The 27225-nt window shown below is 35.4% G+C and overlaps 1 protein-coding gene across 4 annotated transcripts in view; it reads left to right on the top strand.

Annotated features, from left to right (window-relative positions):
- The window catches only part of TRDMT1 (tRNA aspartic acid methyltransferase 1), a 44142-nt gene extending 21133 nt beyond the window's left edge, over nt 1-23009 (top strand). For 2 of the 4 annotated variants that reach the window (XM_037060777.1, XM_037060776.1), the window contains 9 exons: nt 4390-4466; nt 6569-6640; nt 7263-7328; nt 8617-8686; nt 10048-10131; nt 11525-11868; nt 14574-14631; nt 15671-15800; nt 22532-23004. In XM_037060777.1, the coding sequence (XP_036916672.1) occupies nt 4429-4466; nt 6569-6640; nt 7263-7328; nt 8617-8686; nt 10048-10131; nt 11525-11868; nt 14574-14631; nt 15671-15800; nt 22532-22632 (963 nt within the window). In that variant the 5' untranslated portion in view covers nt 4390-4428 and the 3' untranslated portion in view covers nt 22633-23004. Of the gene's footprint in view, nt 1-4389; nt 4467-6568; nt 6641-7262; nt 7329-8616; nt 8687-10047; nt 10132-11524; nt 11869-14573; nt 14632-15670; nt 15801-22531 lie in introns of all 4 variants that reach the window. The other 2 variants (XM_037060774.1, XM_037060775.1) reach the window with 2 other exon arrangements.
- The last annotated feature ends 4216 nt before the right edge of the window (nt 23010-27225 follow it).

Genomic DNA, 27225 nt, shown 5'->3' with positions numbered 1-27225 from the left:
GACCATATTTAGTGTTATTGTAAGGCGCTCAGTAGAGCTGGGAACTACTGAACTTCCAGGGGTTAGAGTAGCTGATTAAAGCAACAGAGCAAATGAAAGAGTGAAACCTTAATGACGTACTATGGTGATAAATGCAAGTCTCTAAAAAGCAGAGAAAATGCAGACAGCCCCATTTTATTTGTCCATGTGACAGCACACTGGTGGAGATTTGGTGGATTAGCACAGATGTGGGGTCAGTTCCCTGTTGAGGGAGCCCTTGATGTTGGGGGAAGGCTGGGCGCTGGGGATAAGGCTAGGTGTGGACAGTGCTGTTAGTCAAAGTGGGGAGAAGTATCTTCAAGGTTTCTCCCTCCTCCTGCAAGGAGTCCTTGGCAGAAATAGAGGTGTCTGAAGAGCACCTCTGCCCAAGGACTCTGATAAAGGGACCTAGGAATGCGTATACGTGAAGAGCACCACTGCCCCAGGGGCCTAAGACCTTGACCACAGCTGCCCTCAGAGGCTGAGGTGCACTGCCCTGCCCCAGTCCCGCAGCTGCGGGGCAGGCGGCTTCCCCAGGGAAGGCTGTCCCCCACCTGGCAGAACTTTTGTAATTGCCAGTCATCAGGCCTGAGAAATCCCAGAGAGGTTTTCAACCAGGAGCAGGAAGGACCCTTCTGTTATAAAGAAAACTAGTAATAAAACTCAATCTGTGTTTTATTTAGGTGGGAAATGAGAAATTATAAGTCACTATTATGTAAATTTTACGTGAACACTAACCTTGTCTGTATGTTCACTTTTGTATTCCCAGACCTAGCACGATGCCTGGCAGTACAGTAGGTTCTTGGAAATACTAGTGAATCATGAACATGGTTTAATGAACAACACATTATACTTAAGGATGGGCAAATACCAGGCAAATGCCAACAAAGGATAAAGAGGGGTTTCAGAATTAATATTAGAAAAGATGGACTTAAAGACATAAAGTATTTAAGAGTCATAGAAAGTTACTTTTTAATGATAATTAGTGCAATATTTAAAAAACATTTGTCATGAATATTCATGTACAAAATAATATCAGGGTCCATAGGTCAGGAAATGGTAGGAAATACCCACTCAGTAAGCTTTATTGAATTTCTATTATATGCTACAAAATAGGCAAACCTTTGTCTTATGAAAATGTAAACTCAGAAATTCTGAGTCAAATATGACCAAATGGATCAGAAGCACATTGAAAGAATAATAAAGCATAACCAAAATGGATTTTATTTTGGGAATACAAAAGTAGTTTAGTATTTCGAAATTCTATTAATATTATGTAACATGTTGACAATTGAAAAGAGCAATACTACGTGCTAGAAAACATTTGACAGAATGCAGTGTCTTTCTGATCATTTTCAGTTTCTCTTAGTAAAATTAGAACAAATGAACACTACTACAAGATATATGTGACACTGATTTTATGTGTGCACGTGTACATGTCTTTATATTTGTGTTTAAACACACACACACATATGCATATCTCCAAATCCAGTAACATGTTAAATGGTAAATCCTTAAAAAAGCATTCTCATTGAAATAATGAATAAGACAAGGATGTGTACTATTATTTAATATTGTTGTAGATATTAGTGAATGCACTTACATAAGGAAAATAGTATATGTTAAGGAGGATTCCAAAGAATAATTGTGTATTCCTGGAAAATACAAAATATATTGTGCTAAAAATAGTATAAGGAACTATTAGTATATTTAATAGTTAACTAAAAATAATGCGAAGAACAATGGGTACATTTAATAAGGAGGCTGGTTACAAAGATTTGATAGACAGCAGTTTACTATATATAAGCAAAACACATTAGAAAATATAACAGAAGAAAGTTTCTATTTATAGTAGCTAAGTGAAAGTTATAAACACCAAGAAATAAACTTTACAAGAAATCTGCATGACCCATACGGGAATAAAAGAGATTTGAGAAACAGAAGTATATTGCACAGGATGACAACATTGTACAGATTTTTCTTTCTTTTTGGATTAACCATATATTCACTAAAATAGTCAAAAATTGTTTTCTAATCTACAAAACTTTTCCTAAAGTTTAAATGAAAATTACGTATAAGAATAGCCAGGAAACATTCTGAAAAAGAAAGAATAAAAAAGTAGAGAGACAAGTAAAACTGCTCTTTAATATGGGATAAAGATGGTTGCCACACTGAGTTAATCTAATGTTCTATGAAAGCAAAGCTGTTTTCATTAACCTGTATTGCCAGTTATGGAAAAAGAATAGATTTCCATTAACTTTATAATGTCAGATTACAGTTGACCCTAGAACAATATGGGGGTCAGGGGCACTGACCCCTGTGCATCGAAAATCCACACAAAGCTTTTTTGCCCTCTCTGGTCCCCCATTCAACCTTGGCTGCTGCAGTCAGACAGACAAAAAGTACGAGGATCCCTTTTTCTTGGGTCTGCATTTAGCAGCAGGCAGTAACTGTAAAACATGTGTCACATACAACGTTTAACTTTCCAAAAACTTAAGTTGTCCCTTGGTATTTGTGAGGAATTAGTTCCAGGACCCCACTGTGTCTACCAAAACTTGCAGATGTGCCACAAGAATTTTTAAAACATGCAATGCCTGACTATTTAGTTAGGGGCACGGACCTCTTTTCCCTTAGACTGTCAAATAAAAAAATAACAACAGCCAACACAACAATAGCTGTCCAGTGTGACTGAACCAATATTGTGCCTATTTTTTGTCAGATTGGCAAAAAATATAATACATTTTTTGGTGTGCTGCAGAATTTTAGTAATTAGTTTATGTGTGCCAGGAGATCAAAAAGGCTGAAAATCGCTGGTGCAGATCAGTGCATATGGCTAGCCCACCACATCTGTGGACGCCCAAGTGCAGTGCGAAAACAGTACAGTTATTTATTTTAAAAATACATGGATAAGTAGACCCATGAAATTCATACCTATGTTGTTCAAGGGCCAACTATATTAAAGATAATATGTGTATACCCATAACTTGAATGGCAACACATTTATTAACCTAGAATGCGAGGCTAAAGAAAGTTGAGTGGTGTGAGTGATTGTTTTACATACCTGCTCCATCATCTGGATTGTACTATAAAAAATCAGTTTTCAAGAATCCTTTGAATTTGTAATTTTTCATGTCTAGCTGTATTGGAAATACTAGTTTTGTTTACATAAGGATTCTCCTGATGTAAGAGATTATTGTATAATTTTTACTTTGGTTTTAGGAACTTAGCTGTAATCAGTCCACCTTGGAGTTACGAAACCAGTGAGTTGCGTAGCACCCAGCCGTGTGCTGACAGGCTGACTAGAGTGTGATGTGCTACCTGATTGTACTGCCTGCCGCATGTTTCTGACGGACTGTTCACTGTACGACTTCCAAATTGTTTTTGTTAGGACCCAGTGCTCCAGAGGTGTTTTAGGAACTTTTTAATATTAAATTTTGATTTCATTTTACATGTATATCTTGAATTACATGTGAGTTAAAAGTGGTAGACATGTACATTTAAGCTGTAATGCAGTAGAGACAACTAGTGTGCTCCCCAGGTCAGCTCAGTCTTTACGGAACTCAGAGTAAAGCTTTTCCTACTTTATGTGTGTACTTAACTCCTCAGACACGTGTCATCGTTAGGAGCGGTGTGACTCTGGGCTTGTCGCGTTAACTTCCTGGTAGAGAGTGCACACTAGGAGTGCTTCATGAGAACTGGCAAACTCACGACTTGTGTTTCTCTGTATTTTATCTTCCGATATATAGAGCAGGAGCAAAATAGCGCGTTTTCCAACTGCTTAGCTCAGTAGGGATTATTTTGGTGGATTTTATCTACAATCTTCTGAAGGTCTTTGACTAGACACAACTAGAAAAAGTACAATAATTTTGCATAACTGACAACAGGGCCAGTTTCCACTTGGTGTAACGCTGACAGAGACACACACGGAATGGGTGGTGACTGGTCAGTATATGCCGTTTCCTAAGTAAAAAATTACTGATGGGAGGTGCTTAAAATTTATTTGGCCCTATGCTGAAAATCATTTGTTATAAAATAAAGTTCTCCATGTGTGACTCTGGAAAACACAACAGTGTGTTGGTGGCAGGAAATGCCAGGGGTCCAGGAAAGGACTGTCAGAGCTCTGCTTTGGGTGGCTCTGGGGCTCGGGGAACATTGCTTCATTTTTCGTAGCTTTGGTTTCTCTGCAAAATTGCTTTGGAAAGTTAGTTTAACTGAAGTTGATTTAAAAAGTATTATGTTATATGAACTTTTAGATATTATAAATAAAGCTATTAACTTATAATTTCTGATATATTTATAATTAGCATTGTTATTCCTTTCCTATTCTATACCTTTTTACAACCCCCTCTCCCCCAAATGTTCATTCCTCAGGGCATTACGCTAGAAGAGTTTGACAGATTATCTTTCGATATGATTTTAATGAGCCCTCCCTGTCAGCCATTTACAAGGTATGTATAATACGTACTTCTCTGCTGAGACAGAGTGCTTTTGAAGGACTCGTTAAATCAAATCATGCCCTAGTTTTTGAGCATGGACACTTTGAGGGACATCACCTGCATTTTCATAGTTTAAAATTTTTTCCTAAATAATTTATTTTACCTACTCCTATTTATAATTCAGTGTTAATTATGAAGAAACTAGCAATTACTGCCACATGAGCAAAGTGATTTGGTCAGCAGTAGATGTGCAGTAACCACACGGGACCTCTTTTATACCTACCTGAGAAGATACCATCACGCGCTGCTGAACGGGAGGGGCACGTTCTGAGAAATGCGTGGCCAGGCGGTACCGTCCCTGTGTAAGTGTCACGGAGCACACTTACATGCGCCTGGGTCATGTGGTTGTGTGCTGTTCCCGCCGCTCCCAGGCTACAGGCCTGTACAGCGTGTGCAGTACCGAACACTGTAGGTGCTTATAATACAATGGTAAGCATTTAGGTGTCTAAATGTATTAAACCTAGCAAAGCTACAGTAAAAATATGGTGTCAGACATAAAATATGGTGCACCTGTGTAGAGTATTTACCATGAGTGGAACTGGCAGGACTGGAAGTTGCTCTGGTGAGTCAGTGAGTGAGTGTGAATGAGTGTGAGGGCCTGGGGTATTACTGCGCACTTCTGTAGGCTTTGTACACACTGTGCACTTAGGCTGCTCTAAGTTTATAAAACCACATGAGACTGAATCAAACAAAAGAAAACGATGCAACCAAGAAACATGGTGAAAACGTTGTATTTATGAGGCTGTTGCCAGTGTAACCTGGCGTACTGTTTTACAGCAAACTTAGCTTAATAAGTAGAAAGAGTATACTCTAACATGATAAAAAGTATAGTATACTTTTAAATACATAAACCATTATTAAACCAACATGGTCAATTATTATCATTACCAAGTATTACATGCTGTACATAATTATATGTTCTGTACTTTCATAGGACTGGCAGTTCGGCAAGTCTGGTTACATCAGTATCCCTACAAACAGGAAAGACATTGCTTCTGTATGATGCCGTGATGGCCGCAACATCACTAGGCAAGAGGGATCTTTCAGCTCTGCTACGTAGCCGTGTGCTGGCAGTAGCAGGAACTGATTCTGTGCTGCTGTCACCATTTGGATGCTGAAAGGAAAGGGCCAGAGTGAGAAGAACACAAGATTTCTGAGGGCTCTGTTCAAATCCGCTCTAATCTCCCATTTAACCCTCAGGCCCACTGATGGTTTTAGCCTTGCTGTCAGGTGTGAGGGAACGGACACATGACATTAGGTAACTCATTTAAGACTATGAGGCTAGAAAGTAGCACGGTCCTCTGTTTTCTACTTCTGGGACCCAATCCCAGTCTTTCCTCCTGCTTGGTAATTTGAATCTTTAAAAAAAATTTTTTCACTTAAAGTTGGCATTCAAAATTATTTCATATTAGTTTCAGGTATACAGCATAGTGGTTAGACAATTAACTATTTTGAATCTTATTTGTAAGAAATAATTGCTAGTCCAAATACTGCCTATTTAAGTGATCTATTTTGACCTAGTTAGTGTAAGTAACCAAGTTGCAGCTCCTGCTTGTAGAATCGAGACTTCAGCTAGCTTAAGTCTCTCCTTTTGCATTGGACAAGATTATGTTAGTTTTCCCTACTACTGTGATCTGCTTAGATGGTCTGTGTTGCTGACCTACCCAAGCAGCTCGTTCCTTGATGGAACGTCTGTTGTCTCATCTGGGGCAGAGCAAACATTGCCATCAGCTAGTGTGTGTGTGTGTGTGTGTGTGTGTGTGTGTGTGTGTGTCTTTCTTAATCCAAGTTATTTTAAGAGGGTAATTGATTTTATTCTTCACCACTGATTTCTTGGCCTTATGCAAGTCATCTGGCATATTGTTTTGTAAAAAGAAATTTTAAGTGTGTTTATTAGGTAAATGAGGCCTTCTGAAAAATTGAATGAATAAGTGCATTTTGTTCTCTGTAGCCCAATTAATTTTAATTCACTTGGTTTTAACTTTTTAATTGTGATCTGATACGTTTATGTAAGATTCTCGATAAACTTATGTGTGCTTTCTCAATCCCTTTAGAATTGGTCTGCAAGGTGATGTGACTGATCCAAGGACAAATAGCTTCTTATATATTCTAGATATCCTCCCAAGGTAAAACCTTAGATTCCTGTACAAACTTACCTTAAATTTAAAACTTTGGACCTGGAAATGTGATGTTGGTCATTTTATAGGAATTAGCAGTGCACGCATGCTGCCTGGAGATACTGTGCAGTCATTTATCCTCTGCCATGACTAATACAGTAACTGCAAGTGTTTGCTGATTCCACAGTTGCCACTACAGTGAGTGACAGGGAATTATAGCCTAATAGCTGAATTCTGTTGCCTGTGCTCATAGTATTAATGCAGATGAAGCTTTTGTTGGCAAATGTTGGTACCCATGGCCCAGAAGCTTGCGCCAACCCGGGAGTCACCATGCTGTGTACGTGGCGGCCCTCTGAGTTGTGGTGTAGAGGCCCTGTGTGAAACCACGTTTTGAGATAAACTCAATGGAAATTAATGTTTCAAATGTTAACTTTATCAGGTGTGCCATGATTATAGGGAAAATGAATAAAATATGAGTTGTCTTCATCCCTTATACAATTCTTTTATTAAAAAAAGAGAGTTCAGGAAATTACTTACATCATATTTTCCACAATAAAGATTTTCTTTATATCTTATTTCTTAGATGAGATTTTTGGAATTCCATTTGTTTTTGTTTTTGTATTTTTTTTAGATTACAAAAATTACCGAAGTATATTCTTTTAGAAAATGTTAAAGGTTTTGAAGTATCTTCTACAAGGTAAAAAATGTGTTTGTTTTGTGTTCATCTTAAACATAGTAAAATACATTAAATAGTATTAAATATAGTAGTAGCTATTGTGGAATAAATATCTTAAAAATAAACACGTACATTCTGACATTTTATATCATGTTATATATTTTATTCAGTGTTGATTTTGACTAATTAATAATATAAAGCATCACAAGGTTAAGTTTAACTGATTCTTTGCCATTCTGATATTTGAATTTTTCCAGAATGAGCACTCATTTTCATGAGAGGCTATTTCTTAATTTTAACTGCTTATATTGGTGCCTATTTCTTTAGAAGCAGGAATGTCTTCAGTAAGAATTGGTGCTTAGTATCCATCCAAATTGTCACAAATGGCAGTATTTTATCATTTCTTATTGCTCAGTAGTGTACCATTGCATATATGTACCACATCTTCTTTAGCCAGTTGTCTATTGAAGAATCTTGAGAATATCATGTTAAGCAAAGTAAGTCAGTGAGAAAAAGTTAAGAGTCATATGATTTCACTAATGTGTGATATAAAACTGAAAGCAACAAATCAACAAACACAAAAAAAATAAATAAAAACTCATAGACACAGACAACAGTATAGTGGTTACCAGAAGGAAGGGGTGGGGGCCCAAGTACGTGTATGGTGATGGAAGAAGATTTGACTTTGAGTGATGGTCATGGTCACACAGTGCAATATACAGATGATGTATCATAGAATTGTGCACTTGAAACCTGTACAGTTTTTATTATTTACTTACTGCATCTGTTTCATTAACTAGCATCACCCCAGTAAATTTAATTGACAAAAGAGAAAAAGAGATTTGACTTTGTGGACAGGCATTTTCCATCATAGAGTTAGACGGGAGAAGGAAGCCCTGTGTCAGGGCCCTTCCCATGGCGCCCAGGTGGAGACAACACACCCAAGTGTCTGATTTAGCCGCTGTCTCTAACAGTGTTGCCCCATCTGATTTGCTACGGATAGTTCCAGTTCACATAGCAAAGTTATTGTCAGTAGATAAATGATTCTATTTCTCACCAGTTTGGATAAACTGTTTGATAGCTGTATTTATTTATAATGCAAATTATCTCCTTTTGGGGGGAAATGTGATTTATGAAGTACTGGACTTAATAAAGACCTAGGATTATTCTTTCTAAACAACTTGAGTGGAGGTACGGTTTTCACTTAAAATGCAGTTTTATGTATGATATTTTACATAAGAACTCCATTTTTACCTGTGGGATGAAAGCTTTTCTTTTTTCTTTCCTTTTATTTTTTTTGTCTTTTCAGAGACCTGTTAGTAAAAACAGTAGAAAATTGCGGCTTTCAGTACCAAGAATTTCTATTATCACCAACCTCTGTAGGTACCAAAATTATAAATTCTTATATAAATCTTCTCAAAGGGAATTTGAATCAGTAAGAAGAATGGATTTATATGGGTAATATAGGTAAATCTTAAAATTACTTCAGACATGGGTTTTACTTTAGACCTATAAATCTATAGGCCTAGTAAATCTATAGGCCTATAGATTCACTTATACATATTTCATGAAAAAATATATAACTTGAGGCTCACAGAGAATATATTTTTTTGCACACAGAAAAAAAAAGATGTTTTTTCTTTCCACAAAAAAAAGATGTCTTGAAAAATATGTGAAATACAGTATTACCAACTAGGTGTGCTGCAGGCTGGTAATGCCTCAAAGTAATCCAAAATAAAAAACAAAATGAACACAGGATAATTTCTTAATACCATTAAAATGCAGACATTGCTTGTACTTCATGGTTAAGAAATGGATTATGATAGGAATTTGGTAGATTTTTGATATTATAAGTATTACTATCTATTTTTCATCTTTGTGTTTATTAATCTACTATCACCTTTTACCTATTTTATAATTCTTTGCCCTAACATTAGAAGAAAACCCATTTCAAAAATTAGATATCCATATTTTTGTTCTTATTTTTGTTGTTGTTACTGAAATTAAGTATACCCTAAGACTGGAAATCAAGAACATTAAAAAAATAACTTGTTATCATTCACAGTGACTTCTCTATAGGGTCAGAGGTATCTCACCACTTTATAGTTGACCCAAATTCCAGGGGGTGGGGGTGACAGGTGCCCTAGTTAATAAGGGGCTTGTAACCTTTATGCATCTTCCTCTTTTCAGTCTGTTCCTTTATTCAATAAATTTGTATTGAATGAACACTTACTTCCATCTGGAACTATCTTTAATGGACTATATCGGCTAATGTTGTACTTTAAACCTAAAACTAAATTAACACCAATATAAAAAATTATGTGTCCAGCTGTGGAAATTGGCAATATATCTCATCTCAAATTTTATTTAATTTTTATTGCCTTTTACCTTTAAAATTTGGTGAATTATTTTTTAATAAAATGGGGTTATAAATAGCTAAGAATAGCTGTATTTTATTTTTTATAGGTACATATTATCAATAATGAATGTAAAAATATCTATATAACTTCTTTCCTGGGAAATATAAAATGAAAGTGACTCACAGACATATGATTTATCAGATTCAATCTTTATTTCATTCAAAATAAGGTATAAAAAGCAGTTTAAAGGATATAAGAGTTGGTGCAAAGAAGTCTTCCACCACTTACTAATAGAATTTTTTTGTAGCAGAGGGTTAAATGTCCCCTCTGAGTTTCTTTACTAGGTGCTAACAGTTGATTCAGATCTCTTTAATTTCCAGCTTGGCATTCCAAATTCAAGGCTACGGTATTTCCTTATTGCAAAGCTTCAGTCTGAGCCATTACCTTTTCAAGCTCCTGGTCAGGTATTATTATTGTTGTTGCTGTTATTTCATTATTATTTATCTATTGGAAAGATATCTCAGTGTGCTAATATATTTCAACAACTACATTGTGGAGATTGTATATATGTATATGTATATAAATAAGCAATATATACACACACACACATATATATATATGTATGTGTATATATATACACACATAATAAGATATGTATACATATATCTTATTGAACCTATGATGTAGACCATGCACTAGGTCTATCCCCTAGGCATTTCTATGTAATGATGCCAGTTTTATTGCTTTAAACAAAACACTTTTCTTTCATCATTAGAAAAAAAATGGGTTAAAAGTTTTTAAAAGTTACCATTAATGCTGTTATCTTCCTTTTCCTTCTATAATTTACCTTCTGACCATTGACTACTTTGCATCATAATTCCCTCAACAAAATCCATTGACTACTTTTGATAAAATTTAATTATACCATCTTTAAAAATGGCTTAAGAGTATTTTAATGCATTGGCTGCATTTTTGTTGAAGTCAATGCAGTTTAGCCTTAATTGGTTAAAAGTAGTAATGATGGTACAAACTAGAATAAAATGCTCAGTTGCTATCAGAGGATCTCTAATCATGGAGGTAGTTGTACGTGCTTGTGTCAGCAGTTGGTCTGAATAATAGAGCTGCAGGGGTTCAAGGGAAGCTCTCCATAAACCGTCCCACGTAAGAACTTAAAGTCATATCCTGCCAACAGGGTCTGTAGCATAATTTCAATCCCTGAAATATAATATCAGTACAGTCCCCTTCCTGTAGTGGGCAATTCCAAAAAGAATGTATAAAATATATTAACAAAGATTCATCATTAAAAATTCCTGGAACTTTTCCCCCCCAAATAGGACTTTATACACGGTTATATGTTTTGCAAGAACAAGTTTTTCCTTATGTGACTCACGAGTAGAAACAACTTTTCAGGGTAAAGTGTTTTTTTTTTTTTGTTACTAATTTTATTTTAGATCATGGGTATGTTCTAGTTTTTCTTCATTGATGAAGGGGCAAGGCAGGCTTTTTTCCAAACCACAATTTCTAGATATACTAATGTTGCTTTCTAAACTTTTTTCACAGATATAATGTTTTACATTTACTCAATGTACTTCTGTTACTTGGTTGAATTTTTTATTAGTAAATACAGAAAGTAGTAATTCCATGAAATAAATCATTTGCAGCCAGTTGACACCAAAGCTGTATGAAAAAAAAACTTGTAACAATTTATATAAATACAAGTAAACCACAGTTTTTATCTTTTTAATGACAAATTTATAAGGACTAAAAGATTTTTTGAATAATGTTGACTGGATCTTATTAATTTCCTTTATTTTAAATAAAGTTTGGGATAATTTGTGTCTTTTTGATTAATGATAGATACTGATGGAGTTTCCCCAGATTGTTTTTGAACATCCTCAAAAACGTGTGATAGATGCAGAAAAGAAAATTGAAGGAAAGAAAATTGAACCAAATGTTTGCTTTGATAGCAGCAGACAGTGTTCTGGAAAAGAAGCCATTCTGTATAAGCTTGAAACTGCTGAAGAAATTGACCGGAAACATCAACAGGACAGTGATCTCTCTGTGCAAATGCTAAAGGATTTTCTTGAAGATGACGTTGACATGAATCAGTACTTTTTACCACCGAAGTCATTGCTGCGATATGCTCTTTTGTTAGACATAGTTAAGCCCACTTGCAGAAGGTCCATGTGCTTTACGAAAGGGTAGGTTTTAACGAGACTCTATTCATAGTATGACCACAATAACCCGGTTTTTATATCTATTTTTTGTTTAGTTCTTCTTAAAACAAGGAGCATTTCATAAAATGTTTCTGCTAGGATGATTTTTTCCCCTTAATTGCCTGCTTTCGTGTTCCAATAGAATGCGCAAGTAAAAACTCCTTCTGGCACAGAAGTGCTCATAAAAGATGATGCCGTTTGTTTGGTGACTTTTCTATGAGCTTAATTACCCGTGGTGGAAACATTGTTTGTAAAGATGCTGAATTGCTCATTTTTATCACCTTTTTTAATGACACACCAGACCTCAAAAATTTATATCCACTCATAATCAGTATAGAAGAAGAAATTAAATTTTAGTATCAAAATACAAAATTGAGTCATCTGGCACATGTTAGAGTGCATTTTAAATTTTATTCAGTTTTGCCCCAGCTGGGTGGCTCAGTTAGCTGAAGTATTGTCGCATATGCCAGAGGTTGTGGTGTCCCATCCCTGGTTGGCCTGTATACAGGAGGCAGTTGATCAGTATCCCTTTCTCTCTCTTTCTCTTTTTCTCTCCCTTCCTTTCTTTCTAAAATCAATAAACATATACTTGGGTGAGTATGAATTAATTAATTTTATTCAGTTTTAAAAATAAGTAATATATTTTTATGGTTCAAAATATAAAAGGTACTAAGATTTTTAAAAAATATTTTACTTATTTATTTTTTAGAGAGAGGGGAAGGGAAGGAGAAAGAGTGGGAGAGAAACATCAGTGTGTGGTTGCCTCTCATGTGTCCCCTACTGGGGACCTGGCCTGCAACCCAGGCATGTGCCCTGACTAGGAATCGAACTGGGGACCCTTTGCTCCACAGGCCCGTGCTCAATACGCTGAGCTACACCAGCCAGGGCAGGTACTATGATTTTACGACTGCCTTCCACTCTGTCTTTTGGCCATTCAGTTTCCCTCTCTACATGTAACCAGTAATTTCAATTTACTGTCTAATCTTCCAGAGGTAGGTACTATGTGTGAGGGTGTATTTAAATGAACATGTATATTTTATCCCCTTCTTTAAGTAAGTAGTAACATATTGTGTCCATTATTATGTGACCTTTTTTATTGCACAGTATAAATTGGATATTATTACATGTAAATATATAAATAACTCTTCTATTCTGTTACCACGTGGCTTATTTCACTTAGCATAATGCTCTCCCCTTTAACTGGAACCTAATCAACAAAACAAACAAGCAAGCAGAATATAACCAGAGACATTGAAACTAAGAACAAACTGACAGTAACCAGAGGGGAGGTGGGAGGGGATAATGGGGGAAAAGGGGGAAAGGTTTCAGGAACATGTATAAAGAACACATGGACAAAACCAAGGGGGGTTGAAATATGGGGAAGGGGATGGGGATGGCTGGTGGGGAGTGGTGAGGGGAAAATGCAGACAACTGTTGAACAACAATAAAAAAATAAAATAATTCAGAGCTAAACAAATAAAAGCATAAAATGAAAAACAACAACAACAACAAAAAGAACTTTTCTCATGGTATGGGTATATCATAATTTACCAGTTATCTTTGGGTTATTTCTAAATGTTAATATATGTTTCATCAATTATTTAAAACCTAGAAGGAAGGAAAAATTAGATATTTCCAGAAAATTTTGTAAAAGATCTCTGGCTCTGCTTGGGGAATGCCATTCAACGTCATTACATAAGCAGTTGTGTGATTTGCAGCTTCAGGCCTTCTCTTTACCTACTAGCTCGCGTCTTGCACGAGGCGTTGTGCTTCCGATATAATCATACCAGACTCATTCTGGTTTTATCATACTTTGACCTTGTACTTCCGGGGGAATGGGTTTATTGCTTTTTATTACCTTAAATGACTTCACTCACTTGTCGTCTATTTCCAAGTCCAATAGTTTTTTTTAGGATTCTAATAAAATAAGACACCAATTTTATAATAAAAGACAATCTTGAGGGTTTTTTTGTAATTATAGAGTATGAAAGAAGCTTTACTGTAAAAGTCTATTTAGCATAGATAATATATATACATACATATATAATGACATATGAGAAAACAGTTGTTCTCCAGTGTGAGTTTTTTCTTTAATGTATATTTAATATTGATCTATTGGGAAAAATAATAATGATAATATGTTCAACAGCCAGATTGGCAATTATCTTAGGGAAGAAATATGAGTAACATGTTGCAACAGTCTCATGTTGCCATGGTCCCAGAGAGCAGGGTCTGTGTTCGCAAATAGAAATGGTGGCTCCGGTGTTATAAGACAGGGCAGCCCCTATTTTCCCCACACAACATTTGGTTTAAGGTGGAAGGGGTGCAAATTCTGAGTAGTATTTGTATGTAAAGTTGTAACAAATGCATGCTTACTGGTGATGAACATTGAAGAATGCCGATACACAGAAATGACAATCGATACTACATAGTTCAGAATAATATTCACATTGTTCACAAAACTATGCCGTTTACTGTTTGGGAAGTTTAAATAGAACAAATATCCCTCACTAAGTGATATGCCTCACCTAGTAATTTTCAATTACCAGGCATATTTATGTGATGATATTCAGAATGTTTTGGAAGTATATAATTATATATAAGATTGGTCAATTTATTCAGTAAATATTTTTAAAAATTTCTTTAACAAATACATTAGATGCTATATAATACTCGTGTTAATTTTTCAGTTATGGAAGGTACATAGAAGGCACAGGATCTGTGTTACAGACCACAGAGGATGTGCAGGTACTGTTTGCATGCTTTAGAATGAAATGATTTGAATATGACTTTAAATAAAATGCTCAATACTTAAAATTTTATAATGCCAAAATAATTGTACATATTCCCTGAGAGTTAATATATATATATTATTCATATTTATATTCAGATATTGTAATTCTTGACTCCAGAAAATTTGATTTTTCTTGTTGCATAAGTTTATGTACAAAAATATTTTATGTTTTTATTTTGTTTTTATTCCTACCTTTTGGATTATTTTATTCCATAAAGAGTAAGTTGACATGCAGTGTACAATAGTTAATTTCTCTAAAATTTTGCATACGTATCGTAATATTGGACACTCCCTTTGGAGCACATGCTATAAAACTGAGTTTTAAGGAAAGAAATCTATGTTTTCACAAGATATTTTATTAATATTCAATTATAAACTCTTTATGGTGTCCTGGTTACATATAAGCCTACTATATTATAAGTTTTATACTTTTGAATAAGTTTGAGATGAAATCACATTATCTTCTTTTATGCTGACTTAATCTCTGAATAAAATTTACCCATTTTTTACCCCCAAATCCTATCAGAGGCATGATTGTCTGTATTTGTGAGATTATACTTACTGAATATATTTTATCATTTAAAAAATAATTAGATGAAATTGATCATAAACAGTAAACATTTTAAAGATGTACTTGTTGATTATTGTAAAATCAATTTTATGGTTGATTTTCTTTTTTTAATCTTTCCCTATACTTCTTTTATGTTACATCATTGTTTATTGTTTATATTTTTATAATTTAATTTTGGGGGATAAAGAATGACAGATACTCTGCAAGTATCCTGATCTGTTGAACATTAGCTTTTGTTCATTTTCAAAGTTTATGTTGCCACTGATGAGCCAATCACATAGTTTATAGAGGAGACATTTTCCCTGTGCCGCCTGTGTGGTAGTAGACTGTGCAGCTGGCTTTTTAAACTGTCTCACAATGGATGATCTTAACAAATCTAGCTGCATTCCACTTTATAAGTTATCTTGGATTTTTTCTTACAGATTGAAGACATCTACAGATCTCTTACCAATTTGTCACAAGAAGAAAAGATTAAAAAATTGTTAATGCTTAAACTTCGATATTTCACTCCTAAAGAAGTAGCAAATCTCCATGGATTTCCTCCAGAGTTTGGTACGTGGGACACAAGCAAACAGCTCTCACTTATTAAAGGTCCCAAACTTCATTAGGGACTCATACGTGCAGTTTATGAAGAAACCTTGCTCAGACAGATAGATGTAAGAAACCTTTTTGCTTTCCTGATTGTGCAGTTTTGGCATTTTTCTTCCCTCACCCTTGCACGTTCATTTATAACCTGCTCAATCCATTCCATTCAGACTCAATTCCTCTTCTCCCTCTGTTCCAGTGGTGGTCCTGAGTGATTTTCGGACACTCAGGACCGAATCAGCAATTCTTTCCCTCTCCCATGGATGGGTGTTAACAGTATCTCTTTTTCCAGCTTATTTTCTTGCTTTTAGAGGTTCTATTCTAATAACCCAGTACTAACTTGTGTGAACAAAGGCCTAGAATTGTCTTTTTGTATGAAGAAATGAAAAGGTGGTTGAGGAATTTATTATTTTTGTGTAAGGGGTTTTATTCTATTTGAAGATGCATTCTTATCAAGTATGTGCCTTTGTCCTTCCCTACAAGGTTTAAGTGGAGAAAAGAGAAGGTGGAGAAGTGGTCTAGGAAGGAGCTGTCCTCACGGGAAGAAAGGGTGACTCAGGAGCACAGATGCCAGAAGTGACAAAAATGAGGGGATCCCAAGAACAAAAATAAGATAGATGCAGTTACAGAGCAAGACAAGACCTAACTCATTTGCAGTCCAGGAATTCCAGGGGTTGTTGCTATTAAGAGGTGGGACGACACATTGCCATTGCTTCTCAGAGCAGCCCTGCCGTTCCTGACCCCACCTCCTTGGTGCCCCTGCTCTCCCTCTGTGGATGCCTTGTCTTGGGTGGGGTGGGTACGTCCCCATACCTGGCTCATGTGAAGGTGAAAGACAGCCTCTTGAACACACGTCCAGGGCGACATAAGGAGGGCATGTGTTTTTGACTCTGACTGCAGTTTGACGGCAGAAAAGCCAAACTGTCAAATCCAGTGTTGTTTTAGTAGTGGTATAGTACTATTCCTGGAGCACATGATGAGCTGAATGGGTTGTGTTTTAAGTTCTAAATAGTGGATTTACAGAAGAAGTTTTAGAACACATCCTTTTGTACAGTGTGAACAAACTGCTAATATACTTTGACCAGCTCTGGGTCATTGATTCTCTGATTTGCTGTAGTCACAGCAAACAGATTTATTTTGTACTCTTGTCTTTGTCTTAGTGACCTCATTCGGTCACAGATATCCTGGGGAGTGTTATTTAAGAAAAACACAGACTTTCCTTGTCTTAGTTTATGTCACAAAGTGAGTGAGGACATCGTCAAACAAACAAAGAGCTAAGGATTAAACTCAAGAATTTAATTCCCAGTCTGATTTCCTTGTTTGTTTTTTCTTCTTTTTTTAGAATGAGCAAAGGTACTTTGAGTAGTACTAAAAAGAGAAAAGAGATTGCTATCTAATAACAACTGATTCCCAAGTTTTTTGTGAGTGCTTTTGCAAACAGCCATCACTTTCCTAGTATTGCAACAGCATGGATGCCAAAGTGTGACTGAGTTTGAATCCTGGCTCTACCTAAACCACTTGCTGCCTTAGTTTACACATCTGTAAAATGGGGATGGTTGCACCAAATTCATAGGGTTGTTGTGACAGTTAAGTAGGTCAGTATTTGTAAAATGTTTACACACTGACAGTTAATATAAAGTATAAGTATTAGCTTTTGTTTTGTAAATCATAAATATTTATTTGTTTTTATAGCCTTTAGTTCATATATATTTACCATTACTTAAAATTTTTGCATGGGTGAAATATATATATAATACATATGAGAAAGCCTTATTCATTGCTTACCTTCTTGTAAAACGTGTCATCTGTTTGTGGAGCCAGACTAGCCCTGATGTCATCAGTAAGTAGCTCTCTGACAGAACCGCCCTTCATGTGTGCTTTTGACATTATTGATTCTAGCTCCACAATAGGCATTGTTTGACCTGCCTGTCTGCTGTCATTGATGGGTTTGCATTGATTTTTCCGTACATTTTGTCCCGGTGCCCTTTGTGGCTTATGGAATGCATTTGTGAGACAGCAGGCTTTGGAAGAGAAGAACACTAACCTGCACTTACTAAATGAAAGCTGCTAGCTTGACCTTGCTAATTCTATGTTTTTGTTTATGAGAATTATTATTATTATTTTTAATGTACCTAGGCCTTTTAAAAACTGCCTTTAAAAATTATGTAATTTCCCCATAACCTGGATTACATTTTAGTATCCATATTTATATATAAAATGCATGTACATATATAATTTTTACAAATCTGATATACTTTTAAAGACTTTATTTATTTATTTTAGAGAGAGGGAAGGGAGGGAGAAAGAGAGGGAGAGAAACATTGATGTGAGAGAGAAATATTAATCAGTTGTTTGTCATAGTCCAGACCGAGAACCAAACCCACAAACCAGGCATGTCAGGAATTGAACTGGTGACCTTTTGCTTTGCAAAACGACACCCGACCAACTGAGCCACACTGGGCAGGGCCAAATCTGACTTACTCTCAAATTTTTCTTCCCCTCCAATGTAATCTTAATATTACAAAAGGATCATCCTTATGATGATCCTTTTGTAGATAGATTTATGTGGCTACTTTGAACTTACTGATTTTTGAGATGACTAATGTGCTTGCCTAAGACATATTATCTTTATAATAGCAATTTTATGATTATGCTTAATTGCAAATATAATGTTATTATGGCAATCACAGTGACTTTATTGTAAGTATAATACCAAGTGTTGATGAAGCAACTTTATCCTCATCAGATATCTCCACCTTTCGGTCCTCACAAGTATATGAAGTTTTGCTATTTTTAAAACTCTTCAGTTTATTCTTTTTAGTATGTAAATTCCTTTTCTTTTATATAATTGTCATGTCAAAGGGTACTGAATGTGAATTTCCAACAGTGTAACTAACATTATGCCATACACTCTGAGGCACAGACAGTCTTTTGTGTTGATACTCACAAGGCTTCGTTCCAGCAAGTGTAGCATCTATGGCCATTTGTTTTGAAAAAGAATGTAGCAAACAGAAGTTTCCCATGAGAAAGTCAGTTTGTGCAAGCAAAATATAAAAAACAACTGTGTTGCACTTTTATCCAGAATATATAAAGAGCTCCTACAATTCAAGAACAATAATAAGAAGAAGAATCATATTTTTTAAATGGGCAAAGGATTTAAAGAGACACTTCTCTGAAGAAGATAGACAAATGGCCATTAAGCACATGAAAAGATGCTCAACATCGTTAGTTATGAGGAAAATGTAAATTAAAACCACAATAGATACATGCCATTTACATACAGATACAATAGATACAGAAAAACAACAGTGTTGAAAAAGATGGAGAAATACCTGTGCCTTTGGGAATATCAAATTGTATAGCTGCTTTGGAAAATAGACTGAAAGTCCCTCAAATGTTAGTAATAGAGTTCTTGTTTGAACCAGCAATTTCACCCTTAGGTATATATCCAAGAGAATTAAAAATAAATGTCCATGCAAAAACTTAATGTTCACAAGAGCATTGTTCATAATAATCAAAAAGTAGAAACAACTCAAGCTTCTGAATGCATAAATAAAATGTAGTATATCTATATAATAAAATATTATCTGGCCATGAAAAGAAATGAAGAATTGGTACATTCTGTAACATAAATGAACCTTGACAACATTATGTTAAGTGAAAGAAGCCAGAAACAGAAGCAGCATATTGTGTGGTTTCATTTATATGAAATGTTCAGAATTGTTGAATCCTTAGAGACAGAAAGTAGATTACTGGTTGAAGGGCAGGGAGGGTCAATGGTGAGTGTCTGCTAATGGGTATTGACTTATTAAAAAATTGAGGTATGATTGACATAATATTGTCTCAGTTTCAGGTATACAGTGATTGGATATCTGTATAAATTGTGAAGTGGTCACCACATTAAGTCCAGTTAGCATCTGTCCCCATACATAGTTATAATTTTTTCCTTTTTTTTTTCATATAATGAGGACTTTAAGGATCTTAGCAGCTTTCAAACAGGGAATACAGTATTACTAACTATAGTTGCCCATGCTGTGCATTACATCTTCATAGCTTCCTTATTTTATAGCTAGAACTTTGTACCTTTTTATCCTGTTCCCCCGTTTTGTTCCCCCTCCCCCGCACCATCACCACCAGTCTTTCCTCGGTATCCATGAACTTTGTTTTCTTGCTTGGTTTGTTCTTTAGGTTCTACATATGAGTAAGATTATATGGTATTTGTCTTTCTCTGTCTGACTTACTTCACTTAACATAATGCCCTCACTCTCCAACCATATTGTCGCAGATGGCAAGATTCCATTGGTTTTTTATGGCTCAATTATATTCTATTGTACATACTGTATATATGACACTTTCTTTTCCATTCCTTTATTGGTGGACACAGGTTATTTCCATGTCTTAGTTGCCATAAATAGTGCCACAGTGAACGTGGAAATGCACATATCTTTTTTAGTTAGTATTTTTGTTTTATTGGATAAATACCCAGAAGTGAAATTACTGGATCATGTGATAGTTCTATTTTTTGATTTTTTGAGGAGCCTCTATGCTTTTCCCACAGTAGCTTAACCTATTTGGATTCCCATCAGTGGTGCACAAGAGCTCCCTTTTTCTACGTCCTTGCCAGCACTTTTTAGTACTTGTCTTTTTGAAAATAGCCATTCTGACAGGTGTGAAGGAACATCTCAGTGTGGTGTTGATTTGCATTTCCCTGATGCTTAGTGATGTTGGGCTTGTATTCATGAGCCTCTTGACCATCTGTATGTCTTCTTTGGAAAAATGTCTATTCAGATCTTCTGCCAGTTGTTTTATTTAATTGTTTGGTTATTTTGGTTTTGGTTTTTGCTGTGTAGTTATATGAATTCTTTATATATTTTGGATATTAAGCCTTTATCACATTCACAGATATTTTCTCCCATTGAGTAGGTTGCTTTTTGTTTTGTTTTGTTGGTGATTTCCTTTGCTTTGCAGAAGTTTTTTAGTTGTAGTCTTTCTTGTTTGCATTTGCTTTTCTTGCCTCTGCTTTTGGAATCACATACAAAAAATTATTTGTGAGGCCTTGTGTCAAGAACCTTACCGTCTGTGTTTTCTTCAGAGTTTTATGGTTTCAGGTTTTAATATGTTCAAGTCTTTAATCTGTTTTGAGTTAATTTTTGTGTACAATGTAAGATAGTGTGGTTTCATTCTTTTGCATGTGGCTGTCCAGTTTTTCAAACATTGGTAATTGAAAAAAACCATCCCTTCCCCCATTTTATCTTCTTGCCTCCTTTGTCATAAATTAACTGATCATACATGCATTGGTTTATTTCTGGGTGCTCTATTCTGTTCCATTGATCAATGAGTCTGTTTTTATACTCACACCATACTTTTTTGACTACTATAGTTTCCAAATGCAGTTTGAAATCAGGGCACATGATGCTTCCAGTTTTGTTCTTTCTCAAAATTGTTTTTGCTATTTGGGTCTTTTGTGGTTCCAAATGAATTTTAGGATGGTGTGTTCTCTTTCTGTGAAAATAGTCATGGGAATTTCATTAGGTATTGCATTGTATATGTAGATTGCTTTAAGTAATACAGACATTCAAACAATTATAGTTCTTTCATTCCGTGAGCACAGACTATCTTTACATTTATTTTTGCCTTCAATTCCTTTCATCGGTGTCTCATAGTTTTCATAGTATAGGTCTCTCACCTCCTTGGCTGAATTTCTTCCTAAGTATTTTTTAAATTCATTTTAATTTTCTAAAATTTATTTAATTGTTGTTCAAGTACAGTTTTCTGTCTTTTACTCCCATCCCAGCCTACCCCCACCCCCAGTGCCTAAGTATTTTATTAATTTTGATGCAGTTGTAAATTGGATTATTTTCTTAATTTCTCCTTCTGGTAGTTCATTATTAGTGTATAGAAACGACAGATTTTTGTGTGTTGATTTTGTATCTGCAACTTTACTGAATTTGTTTATTCTAACCAAATTGTTAACTATTGGTTGAATAGTTAGGGTTTTGTATACAATATTACAAATCATCTACAAATAGTGATAGTGTTACTTCTTCCTTTTTAATTTGGATGCCTTTTTTATTTCTTTTTCCTGCCTAATTGTTCTGGCAAGGACTTCCAATACTATGTTGAATAAAAGTGGCAATAAGAGTGGACATCCTTGTCTTGTTCCTGATCTTAGAGGAAATTGTTCAGCTTTTCACCATTGAATATGATGGTAACTGTGGGCTGGCTTTCTTTTTCAGGTGATTAAAATGTTCTGGAATTAAATAGTGGAGGTGTATGAAAAAATGGTACTATACTAAAAATCACTGAATTGTACAATTCAAAGCGGTGAATTTTATAGAATGTGAATTGTATCTTTACAAGCATATTATTAAATAAAACAACTGAAATAATGGTAGCCACTGCTTTTCCTAAAGTGCACAAACATGCAGATTTCTAGGAGTTCTGCGGATGTTAAATGTAAATGTGTGTGCACTGTGCATAATATATGTAATGTGACATGACAATATCACATCAAGTAACATACTGTTACATAATATTAGTGGCTCTAAATTCTCATTTGTTAGTTGAACTTCGTGGAGACCCTGGGGACTTATTTATGTATATGACCACTGTTCTTTTACTAAAGAATATATCCTTTTATCTCTGGAAGTTATTATTATAAATTATTGTATTATAAATTGTTATCTCTCTTTTTCTAGGATTTCCTGAGAATATAACAGTGAAACAGTGTTATCGTCTACTTGGAAACAGTCTCAACGTGTGCGTAGTAGCTAAACTAATCAAAGTCCTATGTGAATAATTTTAAAATGACTCAGAAAGATGGTCACAGTATTCCATCATATCCAAATGGTAATTCTGAAATTCTACTTTGAATTAACTTTGATTAAATTCAACTAAATTACCTTGTTCTCTCTTTAATATAAAACTTGAATTTATCACAAAAAAATGACAATTTATTTCCTTAAGTTTACACTACTGTGTTTTGTAAAGTGAAATTGTTGTTATGCTTTAGGTGAATATATTTTCATATGAAATTATTAAGTATATATGTAAAATATTTTTTATAAATGGTATAAACAAATTTAGGAACATAAAATTTTAATGTCTACATCAATATTTTATAAAATGTCATAATAGGCATACTATAATGAACCTGAGAAGTTGTATACTTTTGTTAATTAAAGAAGTTGCTTTATGAATCTCGTCATTTTATTTTTGTTACATGATTATTCCTAATTCTGAAATAATTATTCTAATTCTAGTCTGTTTCAAATATTGAGTGGTTTACTTAATTTCAATACCTTAAACTTTCCATATTTTATTTAAATGCTTATAATATTTTAAATATTATAATTATCATCACTCACTTTATAGAGTAGTCTGATGAAAATGTCAGAAAAATAATCTTAAATTCTTGACTACTGCTCTATCAGGAAGCCACAGAGTATGTGGGTGCACGTTATCTTGAACTCTCCCTCCGCTGAAAGGCAAAACCCATCCCTTCTTCTGTGCGCATTTCCGTTAGTTGCTGTCACCAGAGCTTGCGTTGGTCTCTCTTCTCCGCTCCTTTTTGTAGCTGAATCTGCCATCACATTCTAAGGATTGTAGCGGGACAGTAAGATTTTAGGGAGGAAACTCTGCCTTCTGACCCCATTTCTTATAACTGTTCTGTGAATTAACTTTTATAACTTTTAACTTTCTCTGTCTCTCCCTTTCAGTAGACTTCTTGGAATTAGGATTTCTAATCAAACTAAGTCTTGTATCAAAAATTCTATGGTTTTTGATAAAAGCAAGTGATAAATGGAGGAGAAAATACAAAGAAATATGAGTAGAAATTGTATCACAAATTTTAATTCATATTTTTATCCTTTAAAAAATTATTTGATGTGGAGAAATTGGAACCCTGTGCATTGCTGGTGGGAATGTAAAATGGTAGAAAATAGATGATAATTTCTTTAAAAAAATATGGAACTATTGTATAATCCAGCAGTTCCGCTTCTGGGTATTACGCAAAAGAATCGAAAGTGGGGACTTGAACAGATATTCATACATTAATGTTCATAGCAGCATTATCCACATAGCCAAAAAGTGTGCCCATCAACAGATGAATGGATAAACAAAATATAGTGTAAACCTACAATGGAATGTAATTCAATCATAAAAAGGAAATTCTGACATATGCTGCAATGTGGATGAACCCTGAAGGCATTATGCTCAGTGAAATAAGTCATGCGCAAAAGGACACATTTTGTATGATTCCACTAAGATGAAGTATGTAAAAGATCCAATCCATAGACAGAGTAAGTAGACCAGTGGTTTGGGCGCGGGGTCCTCGGGAACGGGAGCTGGTATTTATGGCTATGGAGTTTCTGTTTGGTGTGGGGTGGACATGGGTGATGGTGATCGCTGCACAAGAGTGTGAATGGGATTCATGCCAATGAACTGTGCACACAAAATCATTAAAATGGCAGATTTTATGTCATGTATGTTTTACCACAAAGAAACAACAATCACTCCCCATCACCATTTTTATTTTCAGAAAAACTCATAGATAAATACGGATAAAGGGCAATTGTAGGCCAATGCATATACAGGTATGGGCAAAAGTAGGTGTACAGTGTGAGAACACAGTTGTTATACCTGTACCACAATAATGGTATTATAATAAGCTTGATCTGCATATCTTTCCATGCCAACAACTGTAAATCTACTTTTTCCCACCCCTGTAAGTATCAAGTCTCACCATCTACATTTTGTGTATGTGTTTAAAAACACACCTTATTACAATTTTATAAATTCCAGTATACAACCATCTGAAATTACTTTGGCATACTTTCACTAGGTTCTCTTCACTTCTGAAAGATCTTTGTTGATAAAAACATTTCACAGTTTTACTGTGATTTTGCTGTAATGATAGTGTCCTGTGCTCCAGTGAGCAGCATTACACAAAGTGTGTGTCCAGTCACAGCGCACTAACTACAAACACGAAAGCTCTGGGAAGATGTGCGTTACCAAACTAGTAGGTAGATTGTAGCTTTGTGAGATATTTTAAATTGTTGCAGTATAGTCATGGGCAGAGAGTGATTCTTGCCCTTAATTCATACTTGAAAGTATACAGTAGCAAATATAAAACTCACACTTTAGTTTATATATACATGCATAATTAATTTAGAAATTAATTCATTTTATTGAATGCCTAGTGATAACATTTTATTGAATGTTATTGGTAATATGCATAAAATTTGCCAGGGAAATTTCTGATATTTGGATTTATTATATATTTATTCAATGTTTTAGAAAATACAGCCTCTTCTTTCAAAAAGAATTACATGTAATTAAATCTGCATCATTTCTAACATTATTGCTTATTGTCCTCTTTGCATCCCTTATGTCCTTTTAACTGGCTTGCCAAGTAACTTTACTTATTAACCTGCCTCATATTTTAGTAGGTTTTTCAGACCCCAAAATAATGAAGAATAAGAGAAAATTAAATGAGATAGTACAAACAAAGTGAATCATAGTAGAAAATGATTTTGAGGAGACAATTGGGTAGGCATCGTAGGAGAAAGAGCCAGAGCTTGCTAATCCTTTATGAGGGTGATCTCGGGATGTTTTTCATTTCTTTTGGGTCAATATGCTTTCACCTTCTCAGGAAACTTACATTATTGTTTCTTCCTCATCTTAACTATTTAGACTCAGCATTTCAACCCTTTTTAGCATTTACTGTGTTCCAGTCTCTTCTGTATTAAAAACAGTGCCCACAGTTAGAAAGCTGCTAGATCCTATATCCTGTATTCTTTGATCTCTTCCCACTGAGAGCCAGATCTCTAAGACAGGTTATCTACAACTTATCTCCACTTAGACATCTCTCTGCTAACATTTCCACTGCTGCACTGTGACTTTGGCCTTGGTCAAACTACCAAAAGAGCGATTATTGTCATGGTCAAGGATCTCTGTGTGCGTGAGAATTTCAGTCCTTACATTCCCTGACTTACCTACAGTTGAAACTCCCTCTTTCTTGATCCAGTTTCTGCCCTTGTCCTTCATGGCATTATGCTGTTATGTTATTGTTTTTAATTAGAGTTGACATACAATATTATATTAATTTCAGGGGCACAACATAGGGATTCAACACTTATATACCTGAATGTTTAGTGGCAGGCAAGAGAGCCACATGACAGATAGGAGGGTGGGAATCACCCTGAGGGATCAGCTGACCCCCTTCGGAGGACTCTGAACATTGTGTTCTGGCTAATAACTCAGTTCTGCACAGTGGACATGGCCCCATGCCTTAGAGAGTGAGAAAACATATCTAACCACCAGCCAACTCACTCCCCATCACAAGGTAGAGCCTTAAAAAAAACAAAAAAACCCGAGTACTTGAAAATAGTGAAAGTTTGAGGAACTACTCAACATTTAAAAAAAGCACAAGGGTAGTACATAGGCTCCCTTAACAAAAATCACAGTCTGTCTCTTCCAATTTCAACCTGCTTGAGGTCCCAAGTTAATAAATTAGAAGCTTCTGGGGACAGAGGAAATGAAGTTGAGGACAGATGGGAATGATTTAATTCTGGCTACGGGAGTGCCCATGAAAAAGAGAACAGACTGACCGCTGTCAGAGGGGAGGGGCTGGGTGAAAAAGGTGAAGGGATTAAGCAAAAACAAAAAGCAAACACCCCAGTCACAGAACCATGTGGTGGTACCAGAGAGAAGGGTGTGAGGGGAGGTAGTAAAGGGTAACATAGGGGAACCGCGACAGAAGGAAACTTGACTTTGGATGGTGCAACGCAGCCTGCAGGCTGGCTGTCGCGTCTGCGCCCAAAGTAAAGGAGCTCCGGTTGTGCTTTTCCTTTTGATAACTGTTTTTCAAGACTGGAATTTAGAATCCAGAGTTTCCCAAGTAAGCTTCCCAAGGGCCTAATTTTAAACCCATAAGAAAAGTAGTTAAAGTGTGTTTTCCTGAGTTGATTATTTTACTGAAAAGGTTAACTCTTCATAATTTGGTCTCCAGCTTGAAACTGTGACTATTTTTGGCTACCCATTATAAGCTTACTTACAACTTTGGACTTTGAATTGAGTGAGGGTCATATGGTCTCAGCAGTTTTTCGTAGCCTGTGGTTGAACTCATTATGTAATTTTTCAAGAGAGCCTTTGAACCATCCTGTACTGGAACTCCGAATCTTTCAACCTCTGCCGAAGCGTGCCGCGTACGTGCTGTGTACAGCCATGGTATCCACTTCTTAGCATGCATTTTTGATCCACCTCCAATCCAGCCTCTTCCTCCTCCGTCCATCACACTCAGAGATATCTAGTGATGCCTGTAGTATTTCACTTTACTAGAAGGCAGTAAGAATGCTAAACTTGTTCTTCAACTTCAGTTCTTCAACTTCAA

Source organism: Sturnira hondurensis, unplaced genomic scaffold (genome assembly GCF_014824575.4).
Source record: "Sturnira hondurensis isolate 20B ecotype Veracruz unplaced genomic scaffold, ASM1482457v3 Scaffold0012488, whole genome shotgun sequence".
Classification (NCBI taxonomy): Eukaryota; Metazoa; Chordata; class Mammalia; order Chiroptera; family Phyllostomidae; genus Sturnira; species Sturnira hondurensis.
The sequence above is the reverse complement of the archived record's forward strand: the minus strand, read 5'-3'. Positions and strand labels throughout refer to the sequence as shown.